Source organism: Saimiri boliviensis, chromosome 10 (assembly GCF_048565385.1).
Source record: "Saimiri boliviensis isolate mSaiBol1 chromosome 10, mSaiBol1.pri, whole genome shotgun sequence".
NCBI lineage: Eukaryota > Metazoa > Chordata > Mammalia > Primates > Cebidae > Saimiri > Saimiri boliviensis.
The window spans coordinates 57,383,723-57,403,064 of record NC_133458.1 but is presented as its reverse complement, the minus strand read 5'-3'; the positions used below and the strand labels follow the sequence as shown (position 1 = coordinate 57,403,064).

The window sequence follows — 19,342 nt, the reverse complement described above, 5'->3', positions numbered from 1 at the left end:
CAATTATCATAACACTGTAATACCTGGGTGATCTCCTAATAAATAAACTCACCTAGAATTTCAAAATAGGTTTAAAAGTTTACATTTCTATTAACATTTTCTTTTTCATAGATGAGGAGCTTTTCTCTGCAGTGTATATAGATTTCATGGGGACAGATTCTGCCATTTTTCGAAGTTTAACCAAGAGGAATCCAGTCAGAACTGATCAATACAATTCCAAATGGTTAAGTGGTAAGAAAGCATATGATGCATTTATTTTTTGTTATCATACGTTAAACTTATTTAACTCCATTGTAACAACTAGGGAAAACAGTTAAAAACTAAGGCTATGACATGAATAATGGTAATTCTGTACTGTATGATTTAAAATATTTGGGGGAAATAAATAATAGCTCATAGTCCATATTCCAGATCTTTATTTCTGTTAATCATCCTACAATTACCATATGAATATGAATATGAATAAATAAAAGTGACAGTGATAATTTATCATATATTTCAGTACCTAAGCATCTTCTCTGGTTGTTTAATTGTAACATATACAATTAAATATGCTTTTTACTTAATTTAATGTTCTTGTATATTTTAACAATGGCAAATCTAAAAATTATCCCAAATGTCTGACATTTAGATGCAATAAATAATAGTAAGGGCCTCCTCTTTTTTTGTTTTAAACTTAGATTCTAAAATTATAAAACTGGTATGTGTTTTTTTATAAATGGGCTAATATTCAATAGAAATCACAGGAATGGTAACTTTATGATTATCCATATTCAGTTGCCTCCACTTTTTGGTATCATATGGAATTCACATCAAAAAAAAGGTGCTCATTTGATTTTACTGTATTATTTCAATCAAATGCTGTTGTTTAGAGGAATTTTTAAAAAGCTAAGAATCTTGTCATTTCACCCTAGAGAAAATTTTTAGCTGACCCTAAATGTGGCAGTTCCCTGAACATTGCACAGTTAAGCACGAATCGCCTCAATGAAGCATCCTATTTCCCTGATAGGCCAGCACAAGAAAGCATTTGATTGTTCACTTACTTCTTCATAAGATTCCACGCATACATCTGGAAATAGAATATTCTAAAAGTTGTTTTGTTCTTGAAATAAGGAAACCCTGTATGTCTCCAAATGACTAATGACACTACTTCTCCTTGAAAAGTTTCCCCTTCATTTCATTTGTTGCAATTTAAGAAAAAATATGTTTTTTAGATCTTGGACTTCCAGCTCTTCATTCTGCTTCAGTGAATTGGAGTTTATATGCGCTAGATTGAAAAACACACTTTGAAAAATAAATATTTTTTTCAATAAAACAGCCATCAGATTCCTTGGGAAATAACTGGTAGAAAAGTTTTTCAATTTTTTTTTAGACTCATCGGTGCACAGAGAATTTTTGCATTTCCTGCACTTCCAGAATGTATTGCAGACAAAAAAAAAAGTAGTTTCTCATACTATAGCTATACTTTGTGGTACTTGACATTCCAAATGTGGTATGTTGAGTGAATGCAATTACTGCTTTTAGCAATGTTGCCTTAAATTGTTTTTTTTTTTTCTTTTTTACCAAAGATGGGAAAGGCATGTGCCTGTGGTCTATTTGGATGAATAGAAGATGGATTTTCGTCATGAATAACTATAGAGTCTTTTATATTTTTTTTCTAGAACCTGTATTTATAGATGCACATGTCATCCCAGATGGTACTGATCCAAATGATGCTAAGATCTTCTTCTTCTTCAAAGAAAAACTGACTGACGGTAACAGGATCACAAAAGAGATTCATTCCATGATTGCTCGAATATGTCCTGTAAGTATTAATGCTGTTCTGATTTGAAGAAAGACCAAGACATTCAAATTATGGTTAATCTCCATGCTTTTATTATCAGTTGTTACAAATAAATGAAATATTCAGGGAAACATTTAATATAACATTTATTATTCCTCATTATTATATTCTGAATATAGTGTTTATAACCCTAACCCAAATTCTAACTGTGAATAAGTTATATGAGATAAATGTACCCTATCCATTTAATGCATTGGTATGCAAATGGCTAAATTGTATATGACCAAAAGAAATTGATTTTTGTGAATAAAATACAGCAAATATCTCAGTTAAAGATGATCATTAAGGAACCATTTATAAATAGTGAAAATTAAGAAAAGCTTTAATAAAATAAAATTCTAATTAAAAACAGCAACCAAAACGTCGTTGTATAGAAACAATAAGTATATATAACATAAGAAAATTTGTGATGTCCTCTCTATAATAGAGATTTACAGACTTGTCCTGACTTATTTATGATTATCATCCTTTGTGAAAAAATGTTTGTGCTTAGTATGTAAAATAGTTTTTATTTTTGTATTATAATATTCCACTGATCATGAAGCTCAGCTGTTCCTCAGTCATTTGGAACAAGATAGCAAAGTCAGCAGAAATGGTAAAAGGCCTTTGGAGACAAAGAAAAAAAATGTCTTCAGTGAGACTATTTGTGAATGATTCAAGTGCTATTTCCCCTGTGCTGGCCATATAAATGATGTATAATAAGGTATCAGATTAGAAATACTGAAAACTATGTGATAATTTGAGTAAATAAAGACGTGAATATAAAACTGTTGGGGACCATTTGGTGTAAAGACTGAACCACTCTCCTGACTACAATCTGCAAGACTCACTGAGCATAATAATTGATGTTCAAATTGAAGACACTTATCAATGAAAGGGAAATTAAATGATCTATATTCCATAGCATTTGATAAATACTTCCATTATACATTGTTAAAATTAGAAATATTTATGTTATACATTTATCAAGTAAATGTATTTTAAACTGATATCATGCTATAAGAGAATAATAGTATAACTACTGTATAAAATACCATAAGTCATAAATATTTCTCTTTGACTATCAATGTACAGAAGTGGTTAACATATCCGTTCTTGAGATTTTCATTCTCCAAGCAACTAGAGTTCAAGTTGAATTTTTAATGTGCTTCAGTATTTACTTAAGCAATCTGAATTATGTTTACAAAATGGTTTTAGAATGACTCTGGTGGACTGCGGAGCCTTGTCAACAGGTGGACCACTTTCTTAAAGGCGAGGCTGGTATGCTCAGTAACAGATGAAGACGGCCCAGAAACACACTTTGATGAATTAGGTACATAAATAGAGATTGAAAAATGTTTCTGAAAGAAGGCTTATAAAGTTTATATATTTAAATAAGGTCTCAGAAGAGTGCGTGTTTTCCATAGATATTTTCAGCATAAATAATGTGCTAATTTGAATTAATGATCTACATACTGGTCATAAATTTTCTTAAGTGTTTTTTAGTCTATTATGTCATGAGTGCACAGCTGAAACATGTAGCTCATGGAAATCACCATGATATATGAATGAGTGTATGTGTTTGGGGGGTGTAACTTGAATAATTTGCATGTAGGTAATAATATGTGTTTTTATAAATGATTATTTTATATATGTTAGAGTATGTAATATTCTGATTTTGTGTAAAAATACAGCTATATATTTTTACTGTTGTAGCGAACAGACAGGATAGAGTTTGGCTGCAAAAAAAGTGTCAGTGTAGAAATTTAGAGACTCATGTTTCCTTCTTAGTTCTGCTTGGTGACCCTGAGATTAAGTATTCTCAATGTGACAGGAGGAGGCTTATACTTTCCAGGTCAAATAAGGACTGACAGTTTGATTCCCTTCTGCCAAGGAACAGGTTTTTGTTTTTGTTTTTTTTAGTCTGAATATCCCAGGGCACATCATATTTACTAAATGCCATTTATAAATGACTTTTCTTTCACCTTAATTCATTAAAATATAAAATAATGGTCATTCTCAGATTCTGAGATAGGTGATAACATAAGCAATAAATCTGTTACCATATGGAAAAGTTTACTGATTCTAATAGTTATAAACATGAAATAGATCATTATTCTGCTCAAAAACTATTGTGCTGATTATGGAACAAACTTTTCTAGATAAGCTTTTCTGGAGAAAAGTTCTAAGTATCATTTAATGAAATAGCCTACTTGTTCATTCTATCCCCCCAGATCTTTGTGAATGTATTTTATGTTTCAGTCTTTCTTTCTTTTCTTTAGAGAGAGCTAGACATTGTCAGCCTTTATTCACATATGGAAGGACTAGTGGTTATTAATTTATTGCTTGAGTGGTTAAATATTTATTGCTTATGAGGTCATTTAAATTCATTGTTAATTTAAAGTAAATACATATTTCTTTGTGTTTCTCAGCAATAATTATGTTAGCAAGATTGTCACTACATCTAGACCTTTCATATAATTGTGGCAATTTATTATTAATTAGAGTTTTCTATCAGAAATCTACTTTCATATTGTGTTATTTATCACTTTGCTATGCATACTTTTGTCTTTGCCTTGATATATTTTAAACATCTTGTTGTTAGGGGAGTTATCATTAAATAGAAGTATCACTAGCAATTTTGAACATATGCCACAACAATTTCTATTTAATGGTAAGACAAGTCAACTATGAAAAAGTTTCATTCTGTCTTCCAACTCCTAACATTAGATCAAAAAGAAATTGAAATTTTGTAATTTTTAATTTAAAAAAGGAATATATTAACATTGAAGGATATTTAGAAAGAAGCAACCAGAAAATTTCTACAGCTTTGCCTCCTGGAACACTCACTGTTAATCTTTTTCTTGTATTTTGATGGATAATTTTATGTTAATATGGTTGTAGTCCATATAATATACTATTGTATTTTTCCCCATAATATTATTTTACTAGCGTGGTTTTCACAAGGTTACAAAATTTTCATAAAATCCATTAGTATCTGTATTATTTTAGTGTTTCTATCATTTACTGGCTTCCAAATTATCACCATGGTACAGGACTGTCTTTCTGCAGAGTACTTTTCATAGTTGAAATTATTTTCTTAGGGCAAATTTTTCAAAACAATGAAGTTAGTAGTTGAAGACTTTAAGAGACTGATATTTTCCTTTTTATAGAGGATGTGTTTCTGCTGGAAACTGATAACCCGAGAACAACACTAGTGTATGGCATTTTTACAGCGTCAAGGTAATTATTCAACAGTTACATTTTATGAGTTAAATGTAAACTTCATAGAGTAACAGTAATTATTATAAATGCATTCTTCTCTTCAGCTTTTAATTTTACATGGCATTTGGGATATGACCCATCTATTTTATTTACATATTCCTGATTACAAAAATAGATTGGAGCGAATTAATGCTTTTCAAATACTTTTGTAGAGTCTATTCGTAATGATTGCATGGCATTTTTATGAAACAAATGAAAATATGAAGTATAATGTAAGAAAAAATATATATGTTTTTTAAAGAAAGTAATTTGAGCACTCATGAGCAAATAAAACTTTTGGCATTTTTTGGTTGCTGTTATCAGAGGTAATAAATGTTTATCACCTGGATTGTGGTGATGTAACACGTGTATACATATGTCCAAACTTACCACATTGTATATATTTATTATATACTGTATTTTTTGGTATACCAATTATACCTTAGGAAATTTGGAAATAATTAGGCATTTCTATAAAAATACTTTTTACTTCTAATATAAAGTGATGACTATTTAGAACCTAACAAAACACTGAACCAGTTTTCTCATTCTATATGACATTATTTCATATATTTGAAAATTAGTTTAATGTTTTCTCACTGCTCTGGGATGCCCAAACTGGTCAAAGTATACATTTCAAGATAACAAATCGTATTTTCACCTTTTCCTGCACATATATTTCTTTTTTCATTTTATACTAGGCATATTCCTTAGAGTTAAGCTGTATCCAGCCAGTGTAGAAGATAATCAAAGATTCCCTTTGATTAGAGATTCAACTACAAAACAAAAATCTAAAGGCTGTAGCTGTTTTTTTTTTAAAGTGAGAGAAATTTATTATAATTGTAAACTGCAATGAGCTATTCAAAGTGAAATAAATTTACAAGGATATTGTTTTTAAATATTTGCAGTTGCCCCACAAGATGTCTAAAAAGATGTCTTTAAGGATGTGTTTAACTCCTGTTTTAAGTAGTCTTGAGAAAATATTGTTTCCATTAAAACTATTTTTCTTGTTTTGTTTTTCCAAATACCAGTAATTTCAATATCAAAAATCATCATTCTCTCTATTAATGTGAATAATTAACAGTGTATCTTATTTGTTTTTAATGGGAATGCACCTTTTTTCATTAGACGTCTAATTTGAAATAAATATGTGAGTCAGAGAAATATTGATTTCAGACAACCTGCCATAGGACAATGGAAATATTTCTCACTAAGGATTCAAACAAATTTTATGATGTGTCAATGACTAAAGATGGTTTAAGGAATCTTTTCTGGGCCCCTATTTTTTGTTTTGTGACCCACAGAAAAAGTACATAAATCATACAACATAGACTTCTCCAACTAACATTTAAGATACCACGTGAGAGCACTCGTATTAAAATAGTCATAATACGAAAAGATACGGTGTTCAATTATTAACAAGATTTATTTCTTTGAGTTAGATTGTGATAGGTCATATAGATAGTGATTTGAAATTGAAATTCATATTTTTAAGTAAAATTTCAATATACTTTCTTGTTACTAAGATAAACTAGTTAGAAACTTTTTAAAGTTTTCCTATATTTTGGAAACATTGAAAAGGGCTTTACTATAAGATACTGTCTACTATCTCCATGGATGAATTGAGTATTTTAATGCTTTATGTATCATCGTTTTTCAAAATGTTTTAACTTTTCACATGTATTCAATAACATTGAACTTTTCTATGATGAATTATATTAACTTTTTATCATGTTTTACCATATGTTTTTAAAATGTATTTTAATTTTTAAAATGAGAAAATGCCTTTTTCTGTTTTCTTTTTTAGCTCAGTTTTCAAAGGGTCAGCAGTGTGCGTGTATCATTTATCTGATATACAGACTGTGTTTAATGGGCCTTTTGCCCACAAAGAAGGGCCCAATCATCAGGTGATTTCCTATCAGGGCAGAATCCCATATCCTCGCCCTGGAACTGTAAGTATTCAGGAAAAATTCTTTGTTATGATGCTTTATTAAAAAAAATCATTTAACAATAAATGAATATCTGTTTTTTATTTTATTTTATTTTATTTTTGAGACGGAGTCTTGCTCTGTTGCCCAGGCTGGAATGCAGTGGCATGATCTCAGCTCACTGTAACCTCCACCTCCCAGGTTCAAATGATTCTCCTGACTCAGCCTCCTGAATAGCTGGGATTACAGGTACACACCACTACGCCCAGCAAAGTTTTGTATTTTTAGTAGAGATCACGTTTCACCATGTTGGTCAGGCTGGTCTCGAACTCCTTACCTCGTGATCCGCCTACCTTGGCCTCCCAAAGTTCTGGGATTGCAGGCCTGAGCCACTGTGCCAGGCCTGAATATCTATTTTAATTAAGGAATAACCATGTGAGAAATAATTTAGAGATACTTCATACAGAGATAGTTCCAGTTCTAGGAATTCTATTTAGATAAAAATTGTGTTATATATATATCTCAAAGAAAGAAAATTTGTATGTAAGCAAATAACTACAACCAATGAGATATAATTATTCAAATAAAATATTTATAAAGTAACACACAAATTAGAACTATTTAACTATAGGCTGCTTTCTAATTAGGAATGGTCTGAACTAGAAGTATTGTTTTTAAAGCAGGTGGATATATCCATATCATGCAATATTAATAGTATTAAGGACACATTGAAAACTCAGTTTTCCAGCTGAAGATACATACAGTGCACTGGAATATCAGAACTGGAATTTTTCTAAGACTCCATTGATAACAATCCTACTCTTTCTTTCTCATTTGGCCTATAATAATGCTGCCTTCTAGAATGTTGGCTAGTTTTTGTTTCTAAAATGTCAGACAGTAAACCAAGAGATGTTATACAATTGAACATTAAGAGAAATATAATCTTATATTTCTGTATTTCATAAAATAGGGTTATAATTATAAAATGGGTAAATATGAATAATGAATTTATTTTAAAAATCAAAAGATAGCTATTAGCATTTATGCAAAAATGTTTATTTTTTCTTGAATTTGAAATTATCTTTGCTAATATTCTTCCAAATATTTATCCCATGTAATTTTCACTAATTGTCGATTCATTGTATTTTTGTTATTAGCGTTCATTTGCCATATTGTTTACTCTTTTATTTTCTCCTCTTCTTAAATTAGGCTAATGTCAATTTTTTGAAAATTGAAAAACATAGTTTGCTAAGCCTTTAAAGAGCATATTTTAATCCAAAATTTTTAAAGCTTGAGTTTGGTTCCCTGGCTAGGAAGCTCAAAGACTAATCATTCAAATGTAGTTTATGGAGAACAACTGACCTTTAATTAACTGTGGAAAAATTAGGAGACTTGGTACTTGTTTATAAAAACATTAAATTTTTAGGTCATACTTAATTATAAGTGAGAACAAGCTCCTGTCACAGAATATACAATATCCTTTAAGATGATCCCTGTTTGATATTCACAGCTCAAAAGAAGATGGATAAAACATTAATTTTGTATAAAAGCATCAGCAGTTTAAGGGAAAAGCATCAGCAGTTTAAGATTGGGGGGTATAACAAGCAGAGATTTTTTTTTTTTTTTTTTGAGACTCAGTTTCGCTCTTGTTACCCAGGCTGGAGTGCAATGGTGCGATCTCGGCTCACCGCAACCTCCGCCTCCTGGGTTCAGGCAATTCTCCTGCCTCAGCCTCCTGAGTAGCTGGGATTACAGGCATGCGCCACCATGCTCAGCTAATTTTTTTGTATTTTTAGTAGAGACGGGGTTTCACCATGTTGACCAGGATGGTCTCGATCTCTCGACCTCGTGATCCACCCGCCTCGGCCTCTCAAAGTGCTGAGATTACAGGCTTGAGCCACCGCGCCCGGCCAAGCAGAGATTATTTATGAGAAAAGGAAGGGGAAGCGGAGGCTGAACAACTTTCATATTCCATTATGTATCAAAGGCTCTTATTATTTTACTCAACATATTTTATGAATTTCTAGAGAAAAATATCAGACTTTTGAGAGTGACTTGATATTTGAAATTGATCTAATCATAGACTCATCCTAATAGGGAAAATTAAGAGGTAGTTGTGCTTACATGTGTTTTCATCAATGATTCTTTTGAACCACATATAAATGGGGTTAGTACAGGGACAACTGATTTGCAAACTCAACAAAATTCTATTCTCCCCAAAAAAACTTAAGAGAAACTCCTCAAATAAAGATATTAAAAAGATAAAAGAGAACCACACTGCTTGAATCAGAGTTTGAGGCCTCAGCTTCATGCAGTCTGTGCTGGAGCCAGCATGTACTCAGCTCACAAGAGCAGATAATGTACACCTCTTCTCAATTAAGAACATTAGAGTGGCAACTTGAAATCAGCCATGGTGAGACTATTTACACCATGGAAATTGGCAAATGTTACAAGTACGTGTACTTTTTTCCCTGAGGAAAAGTGACCTCTGACTTTACTTCTCATCAGGCTCTTCACGCACTTGACAACTTAAAAGGCACCTTAACAGGTGTGTAGAACTTAGAGAATCACGGTGAGAAAACCACTCACGTCAGGCAGCTATTGGTCTACATAAAATGTAGGAATACTAAACACTTTTTACTAAATCCTTTTTAGTAAAACAGAAGAAACAAATGCTAAATTAGAAGATTCTGCTAACTTTTCACTGTTTTTTAGCTCTCAAGAATAAGCATTTGTTTCTTGTTCCAAAGCAGTGTAGAATAAGCCAGAGTTAGCAACACACATCTGGAGCAGACTCCATGAAAAAAGGGAGTAGTCAGTACTTGAGAAATATTTCTATAATGTGGTTTCTTACATCTGGTATTGAGAGCAGAGCTGCTCTTTTAAATCAAAAAATTGTCAGATGAGTGATCCTTAGAGAATAAAAGAGGCAGGGTGGAGGAATGACCTCAGGAACTCCTCCTGGAAAAGCATTCCTCCCTGAAGATTCTGTCCCTCCACCCTTCAACCAGCAAAACACCATGAGGTCAGCTCTCTGACTGAAAGTGCCCGTGTCTGTCTCTTCCCTGCACTTGCAGGGTTTAATAGCCTGCTTATGTAGCCAGATGACTTGCAGCCAAGTGACCCAAAGTATTCTCTCTTCTCCAAGGTTAAGAATGTCGCTTCCGATGTCCTCCCAGTGAAGTATCAACTGTGACTGTCATCCATAGAGTAGTATGGTTGCCCAGTCAACCCCATAACTATATAACTGTGCTGTTAAAGAAATGACACTGGCAGAAATCTCTTGCCCTCGTTCTAATGCTCCCTGTAGGTGCTTCTTTTAAAGCACGGTTAATAGCTCTGTTAGTAAACCACCCCGCCAGTAAGCCCAAGTCAGTAGGAAGAAGCCTGCCAATTGTGTCATAATCTTTTTCCATAAGTAATTCAAGTTTGTGGAAGAAACAAGACACCTTTGGTATGTTGCAAAGGGCAGCCAAAGAATGAAGACTCTGAGGCCGAACAAACGTACTCCATTATTCTGTTGCAACATGTATAAAGCTTCTGCAGGAGATTGTTTATATATGTTGTATGTCCTGTTAAAGCAGAACTTAATGAAAGTGTTCAACTTTAACATCTCTTTATAAGTATAGCAGAGTCATGTGCTTCAATCTTCGTGCTTTGGGCAGGTCGGGTACCAGCAAAGGATCACAGAAAATTGATGATCCACATAGTCAGTGGTGGCAAGGATACTAGAATCTCACTGCTGGCACTTTTGTTGATTACATACGTCTTCTGGTTGTGCTTACATTAGAGTATTTCTATTCTCCTAGATGTTTGAAAACATCAGTCAGGAACACTTCCAAGAAAATTGAATGCATAAGGCATATAGACATGAAAAATTAATTACATGTTGTCTCACATCATTATTCAAAACATGAATAAAATTTTAAAAATAAATATTATTAATATTTAGAGAAGAGAGAGATTGTAGTAAAACAGCCTGATTTTAAAAGGCATAAAAAAATGTGAGATTGAGCTTGCCCTAAAGGGCGATTGGATGTGGATACACTGAGTAAGGAAGGAAGGGGTTTTCAGAGGAAGGGCACAACATACGCTGCAAGGCACAGATGGAAATGAATAAGTGAGTTTTGGAAGCTCTATGTGGAATAGTAGGACTAGGGCAATGGGCTTTTATATATAGGGAAGGGCAAATATAAGGAAGATGAGGGCTAGCTAACAGGTAAGTACCAGTCTTCAGCTGTGTAATTCTTTGGGCTTCAAACAAAGGACTTAGATTACCAAGGTTGAAACATACAATGAGTTTTCTCAGTATACAAGTTTCATAGACCTAGATTCTAGAGTGCCACTCAGACCTTCTGTTTATCTACATACCACTCATCCCCCAAGTGTTAGGTTAAGATCCCCTTGACCACACTAGTCACAGTTTCTCTGCCTAGTTTTGCATTTACATTCTGCTATCTGTCTTTAGCCTCACCTTCTACCTCTTCCCTTCACTTTGGACTCCATGGTCCAGCAATGCCCTAGGAATTACAGTTCTCTAAATACTCTAAATTTTGTTTTCTCATCTCTAAACATCTCACTGACCTTGGCAGCTGTAAGTTATCTACTATTATAAACTCCTTTTAAAAATACTGGCTCTTGAGTATGGAGGGAAATTGATCCTAAACCAAGACTGGTTATTTATCTTACACTTGTCTCAAATTATTGCTTTTTGTCATAATATTGTTTTTCTGCTTTAAATATGTCTTTCTTACTAGAATACTTGTGTCTAGAAGTCAACTGTAATTTTTTATTCTTCTGTCCCCCTACTGGGCACATCAAAGTGCTTTCTGGATAAAATATGTCCAAATAATGGATATGTATGTTAATATGTAAATATCTTCTGAAACCTAGTCAAATAGACGTGAAGATTAAGAGAATATTTAGAAACTTAAGAAGGCAGCAGATATTTATGAATACCTGAGTATAGAAAAGAAATTTGGTAAGGACAATTGCTGTTACTTTCTTAACATGGCTTTCTTATTGTTCCTAGCATTTCATCTCACACTTTAATCAAAACACATAAATGTCTTTACTCAAAAAAGGAGTGCTTATCATTATTCGGTAAACAACTAGCTAGAAGAACTGAACACTTGAAGGAGAAGTTTAACCAAAATAATTTAATGACTATTTGCCGAGTAAAATTAATGTTCTGAAGAATGAAACACCAGCCTAATTAGTGGACAAATATTTTATTTTATGATGGCACACAGATGTTATGTTATCTTGAAGTTTCAACAAACATGTTTTATTGTATTGCAAGGTGAGAGAAAAGTTAATCACATCTGATTTATACTTGGCAGCATTACACTGAGAGAACTCGGTACTGCATACAGAGTCTATAAAGGGCAATCAGTGTTTATGTGTGTTACATTATTAACACTCATTGTCTTACCAACAAAGTTGATGCCATGAATCAATAGAAGAATTAATTTTTTTCAGAAAGAATTATTTGATAGATTTGAACATAAAGTGTCTCATACTAGGAGACACTTGTTTTAGGTGATAAATTCATTGTGGGTATTAAAAGAATGTCTTGTGGGGAATATTTGAGTGAATGCAAAGTAACTTACTTGATTTGATTTGTTTAGATTACCTATATAATAACTATGGTTTTGAGCAACCTTAACCTAATTGTTATCAAGATTTCAATTACCTTTACGTAAAAGCCAGAGACTAGGCACTGATAATTTAATAAGCTTATCACACATCAAACTGTACTAACTGGAAATTATATAAATTGTCTATTAATATGTGCTAACTTTGGATTTTTCCAGAACTTAGAAACAAGAATGCTTGCAAATACTTAAGAAGACATATCAGTTTAGCAAGCCATAATTAGTGGTGTTTTATGGAGATCTGGAACTATTTAAATTACCCATGCATTGCTCTTTCCATGTTTTCATGCAGTGAGTGATGTATTTCCCTTTTTCCACTTGTGTGAAGATTAAGGCTAGAAAACACCCATAATTCTATGTTTTGCAGAAGTGTGGAACACACTCTTCAGCTTAGAACAACCCCAAATTAAATTTTTTGTCCTCATTTTGGTCCTCATTGTGAGCCACTTATAAACATGTGTATTTAAATATAATACTTTTTAAAAAATAAAAACATATGAAATCCAGATGAAAGTCTAGTTAGTGGAATAAAGAATGAGAGGTTTTATTACTTGTCTCATTACTGCTACTCTTTTTAAGTCTTTTAATTGTTCCTCGTGCCTTTCTACAAAAGGAGAACTATATTTATCAGGTCTGTAAAAAGTTCTAGTGATGTTAACTGATCAAAGTAGGTCTAAAAATTGCATTCGTGATGATGCAGTCTACATGAGTGAGACGATATTAGTAATTTGCTGAGATCTAGCTGCACATAGAGGTCTGCCTGACAACCTTGGCTCAAAGGCACTAGTACTGTTGGGAAGCTGGTGCAGGGATTTAACCTGGAGATTGTCATATTTTGGTTGGTATCCCACGTTTTCTTTCTTTTTTTTACTGAGTCAACATTAAACACTTGGCAGATTTTACACAAAATTCCACATTCTATCTTCTGCTGAGGTCTGGCAGCACGAAGATTTTATTCCAGCTTAGCAGCAATCAGCTGGATAAGTGTTCATTGCCATCTTTGGATAACACGTAAGTTCCCAGTTTGTCACAGTCCCCACTGCATCCTGCTATTTATGACTGATGCTGTGCCTATTGCTGGACCAGGCAGCTTGCTTTGTTACTTTCCTTTTACCGCATACCTCTCTGAAGAGATGAATGAAAACTGAAACAATAGTGCTGTGTGTTTCAAGAAAAAACATAACATAGTGTTTTTGTTTCTGGAAGTGAAGATATCAACAGGAACTTAATATTGACAGGTGTTTAATATTAGTAATAATGTTTATATGTGTTAAAATGTTATATATCCAACGGTTTTGCTCATATAATTTAACACTCAGATCCTATTAGTAAGTTTCAGTTCTTGGCTTCGGCAGTTCCCAGCCTACCCTTAAGTTTGGCCTTAGGTGCCCTATGAATGGAATCTTCTCAGAAGCCCTTGTCAGGTTCCCCTTCCAGAACTGTTGGCGCTGTTTAGCAGTCCCTTCTCCAGATCTGGTTCTTGTTTTCTGTCTGCCCCTTTGGACTTAATGCTCTGAATCTTTTCCCTCCTGAATAGAATTGAGGCTTCTGTTTCATACAGACCTTGCACCAAAATTGCAGGCCAGATACAAGGAATGATATAATGCATTCATTCCACACGCCTTTGTTTATTATCTTTTAACCAGCCTTGTTATAAGTCTGATGGCAAAACAATAACAACATAGACCCAGTTACAGTCAGCATAAGCTTATGTTCTAGAGGGAGAAACAGGCAAAAAAAATGCAAGCAACTAATATGTAATATACTGTTAGCTAAAAAAGGGCTGTGAAGAAAAATAGCAGGCGAAGGAGACAAAAAGTAGAGATTGAGAGGGAGAGCTACTTTTATATGTCATCACTTTCAAGAAGCAACTTCTGAGAACTGAATGAGGTAGCAGAAAAGGGCATGGGGTGTTCCGGAGAGGAGTATGCCAGACGGGTAACAGCAGGTGCCAAGATCATGGAGGGGAAGTATACTTGAGGCTCGGGAGCAGCAAGACCTACAGTGGGAGGGGCAAGGTCAGGCCAGGTCATGCAGAGGCTTGTAGGGCATTCTAAGCTGTTGGGATTTTATTCTAAGGATAATGAATGGGATCTTTGATAGAAGGGAATTACCAGATTTAATTTACCATGTCCAATCTAAGCTCTCTTCTTTCTTTTTTTCTTCTTTTCTTCCCCTCCTTCTTCTTTCTTTCCTCCTCCTCATCCTCCTCCTCCTTTTTTTATTTTTAAATAGAGATGGGCTCTCACTCTGTTGCCCAGGCTAGAGGGCAGTAGTATAATCACAGTTCACAGCAGCCTTAAATTCCTGGGCTCAAGCAATCCTCCTGCCTCATGTTCCCAAGGAGTTGAGATCACAGGCACACACAACCACACCTAGCTAATTTTACACTTTTTTTTTTTCCAGAGATGGAATTTTGCTATGTTGACCAGGCCGGTCTTGAACTCCTGGCTTTAAGCCATCCTCTCATCTCACCCTTCCAAGGTCCTGGGATTATAGACATGAGACACCACACCCAGCCCCTAAGCTCCAATTTCTAAGTTCTCTCTTTTGGGAGCGCAGATCACATGAAAAATTTTTACATGTCAGAGTTTGACGTAATTTCATGATAATATAATTTATTTTAACAAGTAGCAGCATTAGATTGTGTCTGTAAGTTTTTGTTTTCTAACTATATGGTGTCTGGCACAAAATTAGAGGTAGAAAAGTGATGAGTGAGAAGGGTGAAGAGTTATCTCATATACAAGATGGCATCAGCTCTTCTCTGAAAACAGAATAACATACAAGCACTTAGCCTAATTCAAAGCATCAAGTTATACACACTGTATTAATCTTTCTACAAATAGTATAACATAGTCATGCTATTTTTTTCCTCCTCCAGGGTAGAAGATAGACTTAAAGCAACTGGAGCGCCTAAGTGATTTGAAAAGTACAGAGTTTTTGATTATTACTAGAATAAGACAGTTATGTTATTAAGTTGGTTCTTTAAAACTTTCTTTCTAGTGTCCAGGAGGAGCATTTACACACAATATACGAAGCACCAGGGAGTTCCCTGATGATGTTGTCAGTTTTATTCGGAACCATCCTCTCATGTACAATTCCATCTACCCAATCCACAAAAGGCCTTTGATTGTTCGTATCGGCACAGACTACAAGTATACAAAGATAGCGGTGGATCGTGTGCACGCTGCGGATGGGAGATACCACGTCCTGTTTCTCGGAACAGGTAAGTACTTGAGCCCAAGATATGCTTTAATAAGTAGTAAAATAATGTGCTAAATATAGGTAGTAGATACGGGCCATGATACTGAAACTAGAAAAACTCCAATAATTATTTCTGTTTATCCCTTAGTGAGATATTTAATTTCTTTTTGCCTCAATTTCCACATCTGTAAAATGAAGCTAATAAAGTATAGAGTTATTCTGAGGAATATATATATGTATGTGTATTATATAATATATATGTGATATATATTATATATATATGTTAAATATGTATTATAAAATATATGTGGGTAGGGCTATGTGATTTTCTTGGCAATTTGTCATTACAAAATATTTGCATGATTTCTCTGCTGCACTTTCCATCCAAACTGGAAATGAACCAGCTTTGTGAAAAGCTTCTACTTGCCTTGGAAAAAAAAGAAAAAGGAATGACTAAGTACTAGAATCGCATCGAGATGTAACCAAAGCTGATTTAGCTCTTATTTAATAAGCCATGTAGGTAAGTGTTCCTTTCAACTGAAACAGACTCTGACTTCTTAATCAATACATGAAGCCATTTTCTAAGGACAGTGATAATGACAGATAGCATGTCCGATGTAACATTTGGAAGTGAATTTGACGCAAATATAGACAGGTTTTTTGAAAATACTGATGGCACTCTTTTAGTACATCTACACATTTTATACGTTTACTTTGATAGCAGTTGAATGAAAATGTGCTTGTTTATAGACCCACGTGATATGGAATAACTAGCATTGTATGTTGTGGAGCAGTGGTTCTCAAAGTGTGGTCCCTGGATCGGCAATATTACTGAGAACTTGTTAGACATACAAATTCTGAGGTGCTGGCCCCAAAATTCTGGGAATGAAACTCACTCATCTCTGTTTTCCCAAGCCCTCTAAGTAATTCTGATGCACATTAAAGTTTAGGAACCACTACTCAGGGGAAAGACACCCTGGCTTGTCAGTTGGGCAGTAATTTAAAATAGATTTCAAACATCCCTAACTACCTTATAGGCACTGATGAAATCTCTTCATTTACAAGAACACTCTTAACAATACGTCTTGTTGTAGTCTTAGAACTATCTTATAAAATTAGGTAGTTTCTGTATTAGATTAGGAAACAGACATAAAACACATCTGTAAAAGTCATTATAAAATATGGCAGTGGTGGAATATGGGTTCTGGATTAAGGAATAAATTGTACTTGTACTTAAATCAATTTAAGATGTGTATACTTTTTCTTGGCTAAATAAAATTTCCGAAGTGTGCTAAGACAAGGTTTTTATTTTATCCTTTTTTTTTTCCTTAAAGCCCCAGATCTGAGTGTTTCATTCTCATATAATTTCAGCTGGTACTGGTCTGAGACTGAGAATCTTCTAAAATGTACTACTCGATTTGTCATCCTTTTCTGGCATCCTAGTTTGGCATCCTTTCCCACAGTTGGACATATCTGAGTTTTCACTAGTCCTCTCTTTGCTTGCCTGACATCTCAAGAATAATCCTTCCTTCCCAGAAGAACTGTTCCTCACTGAGCTCTCAATTTGTATCTCATCTACCATCTCCAGGACTTTTGTTGTCAATTACATTCTTACTCACTTGATTCTTCCCTATCATCCTCCACTGAATCATCGACTTAGAAGACTTGCCAGGTTATGAAACTAGATCTCTGTCTTCACCAACTGCCACCTCTGCTGTATTGCAGATTTTGCCAAAGTCTTACATGGTCTCATGATAAGAAAAATAGTCTTTTAACCACTGAAATATCTCTCTCTCCTATTTGCATCATTTGGCATTGTAGAATTTCACTTTACCAATTGTTTCAGTCACATGTCGGATAATTATCCTCTCCTTCTGGTAGTTCCCTCTTAGCTGGCTTCCTCCTGCCCATGAGTGTGGGTATTCTCTGAGGTTCTGTCTGTAGTCCCCTTTCTAAAAATATTCCTCATCCATCTCATTCATTCACTTGGCTTCAGTTACCCATTATGTGCAAACGAATCCCGAATGTATATTGTTATTCCTTACCATTTCCTATGCTCAGTGTTTTCATGTACAACTCACTGTTACATAACACACATTGTATAACCCATTAACATTTCAGACCTCATGCTTCAAACTCAATTTATTCTCTTTGAAAACTTCCCCCCAGCAGTTAATCTAATCTCCCATATTTGTATTCATTACTGCACATTCCTCTCAAAGTTCTATCTCTCCTTGCTATTTAATTTCTCTTTAGGCATATCACAGTGTCTGATAAGCTCAGTAAATATTTGTCAAGATAAATTGAAAATCATAACTATGTCCACTGTTACTCATGTAATAATATAAATTCGTAAATGTGACTATAAAAGCCAATCTTCATTTGCATATAAGCTTTGTTCTCTACAGATACAGCCTTTATGTAAGAGACTACTAAGTGCTGCTTTTAGCCTTAGCTCAGATCATTCAACTTGGAGTTTGTGTTTGAAAAACAATTTTGTTTTTCCTGAGGCTGTGTGGTAATTTGGAATATTACCTCTCCATATGTCTCATTACCCAGAAAAAAAAATGACTTTTCTTTTTTCTTGTGAAGCCTATCTTAAAGGTGGACTTTGTTGACACAATCAAGTTGGCTTTTTTTCCATGAAAATCTACATGAAATATGTCTATTTTCTACATAAAATATGTAGATTTCAAAGATGGTCAAAGATGGAATGTTAAGCCTTTGTGAACTATTCAGCAGTGTTTATTCATAGAAGACAGTAAGAAGCATACTTTTGCACAAAATTCTTTGGCTTTTCTTACCACATAAGTTTCTGGCACCATGTCATAGAATTTTTATTTTGGTATTTAAACACTTGTGTCATTTTCAAAAACAATATTTAGGCATATGTTTTTAATTGCAGTGGAAGCTGCACTAATCATTGCTTACAAAGCCACAGGAGTCTCTTGAGGATTCTATCCTAATAGGAAAGTGTGTGCTGTGACAATACCCCTGCCAACAGCATCCTACTGAAGAGCTGGTAACACGCTTAGCCACTGGACCTCACTGTCATAACAGACTCCGTTATAATTTTTATTTATTTTATTTATTTTATTTATTTATTTTTTTTGAGACAGAGTTTCGCTCTTGTTACCCAGGCTGGAGTGCAGTGGCATGATCTCGGCTCACCGCAACCTCTGCCTCCTGGGTTCAGACAATTCTCCTGCCTCAGCCTCCTGAGTAGCTGGGATTACAGGCACGCGCCACCATGCCCAGCTAATTTTTTGTATTTTTAGTAGAGACGGGGTTTCACCATGTTGACCAGGATGGTCTCGATCTCTCGACCTCATGATCCACCCGCCTCGGCCTCCCAAAGTGCTGGGATTACAGGCTTGAGCCACCGCGCCTGGCCCCCATTATAATTTTTAAGCAATGCTTTCAATTTACCTGCAACTCTAACAAGTGGTATATTGGTATAAAATATT

The 19,342-nt window shown here is 34.2% G+C and overlaps 1 protein-coding gene across 1 annotated transcript in view; it reads left to right on the top strand.

Moving 5' to 3' along the window:
• The window catches only part of SEMA3C (semaphorin 3C), a 178,724-nt gene that overhangs the window by 112,299 nt on the left and 47,083 nt on the right, over positions 1-19,342 (top strand). Inside the window, exons 7-12 of the mRNA XM_039472862.2 lie at positions 112-231; positions 1,662-1,804; positions 3,041-3,155; positions 4,996-5,065; positions 6,894-7,038; positions 15,675-15,897. Of these exons, the coding sequence (XP_039328796.1) occupies positions 112-231; positions 1,662-1,804; positions 3,041-3,155; positions 4,996-5,065; positions 6,894-7,038; positions 15,675-15,897 (816 nt within the window). The remainder of the gene's footprint in view (positions 1-111; positions 232-1,661; positions 1,805-3,040; positions 3,156-4,995; positions 5,066-6,893; positions 7,039-15,674; positions 15,898-19,342) is intronic.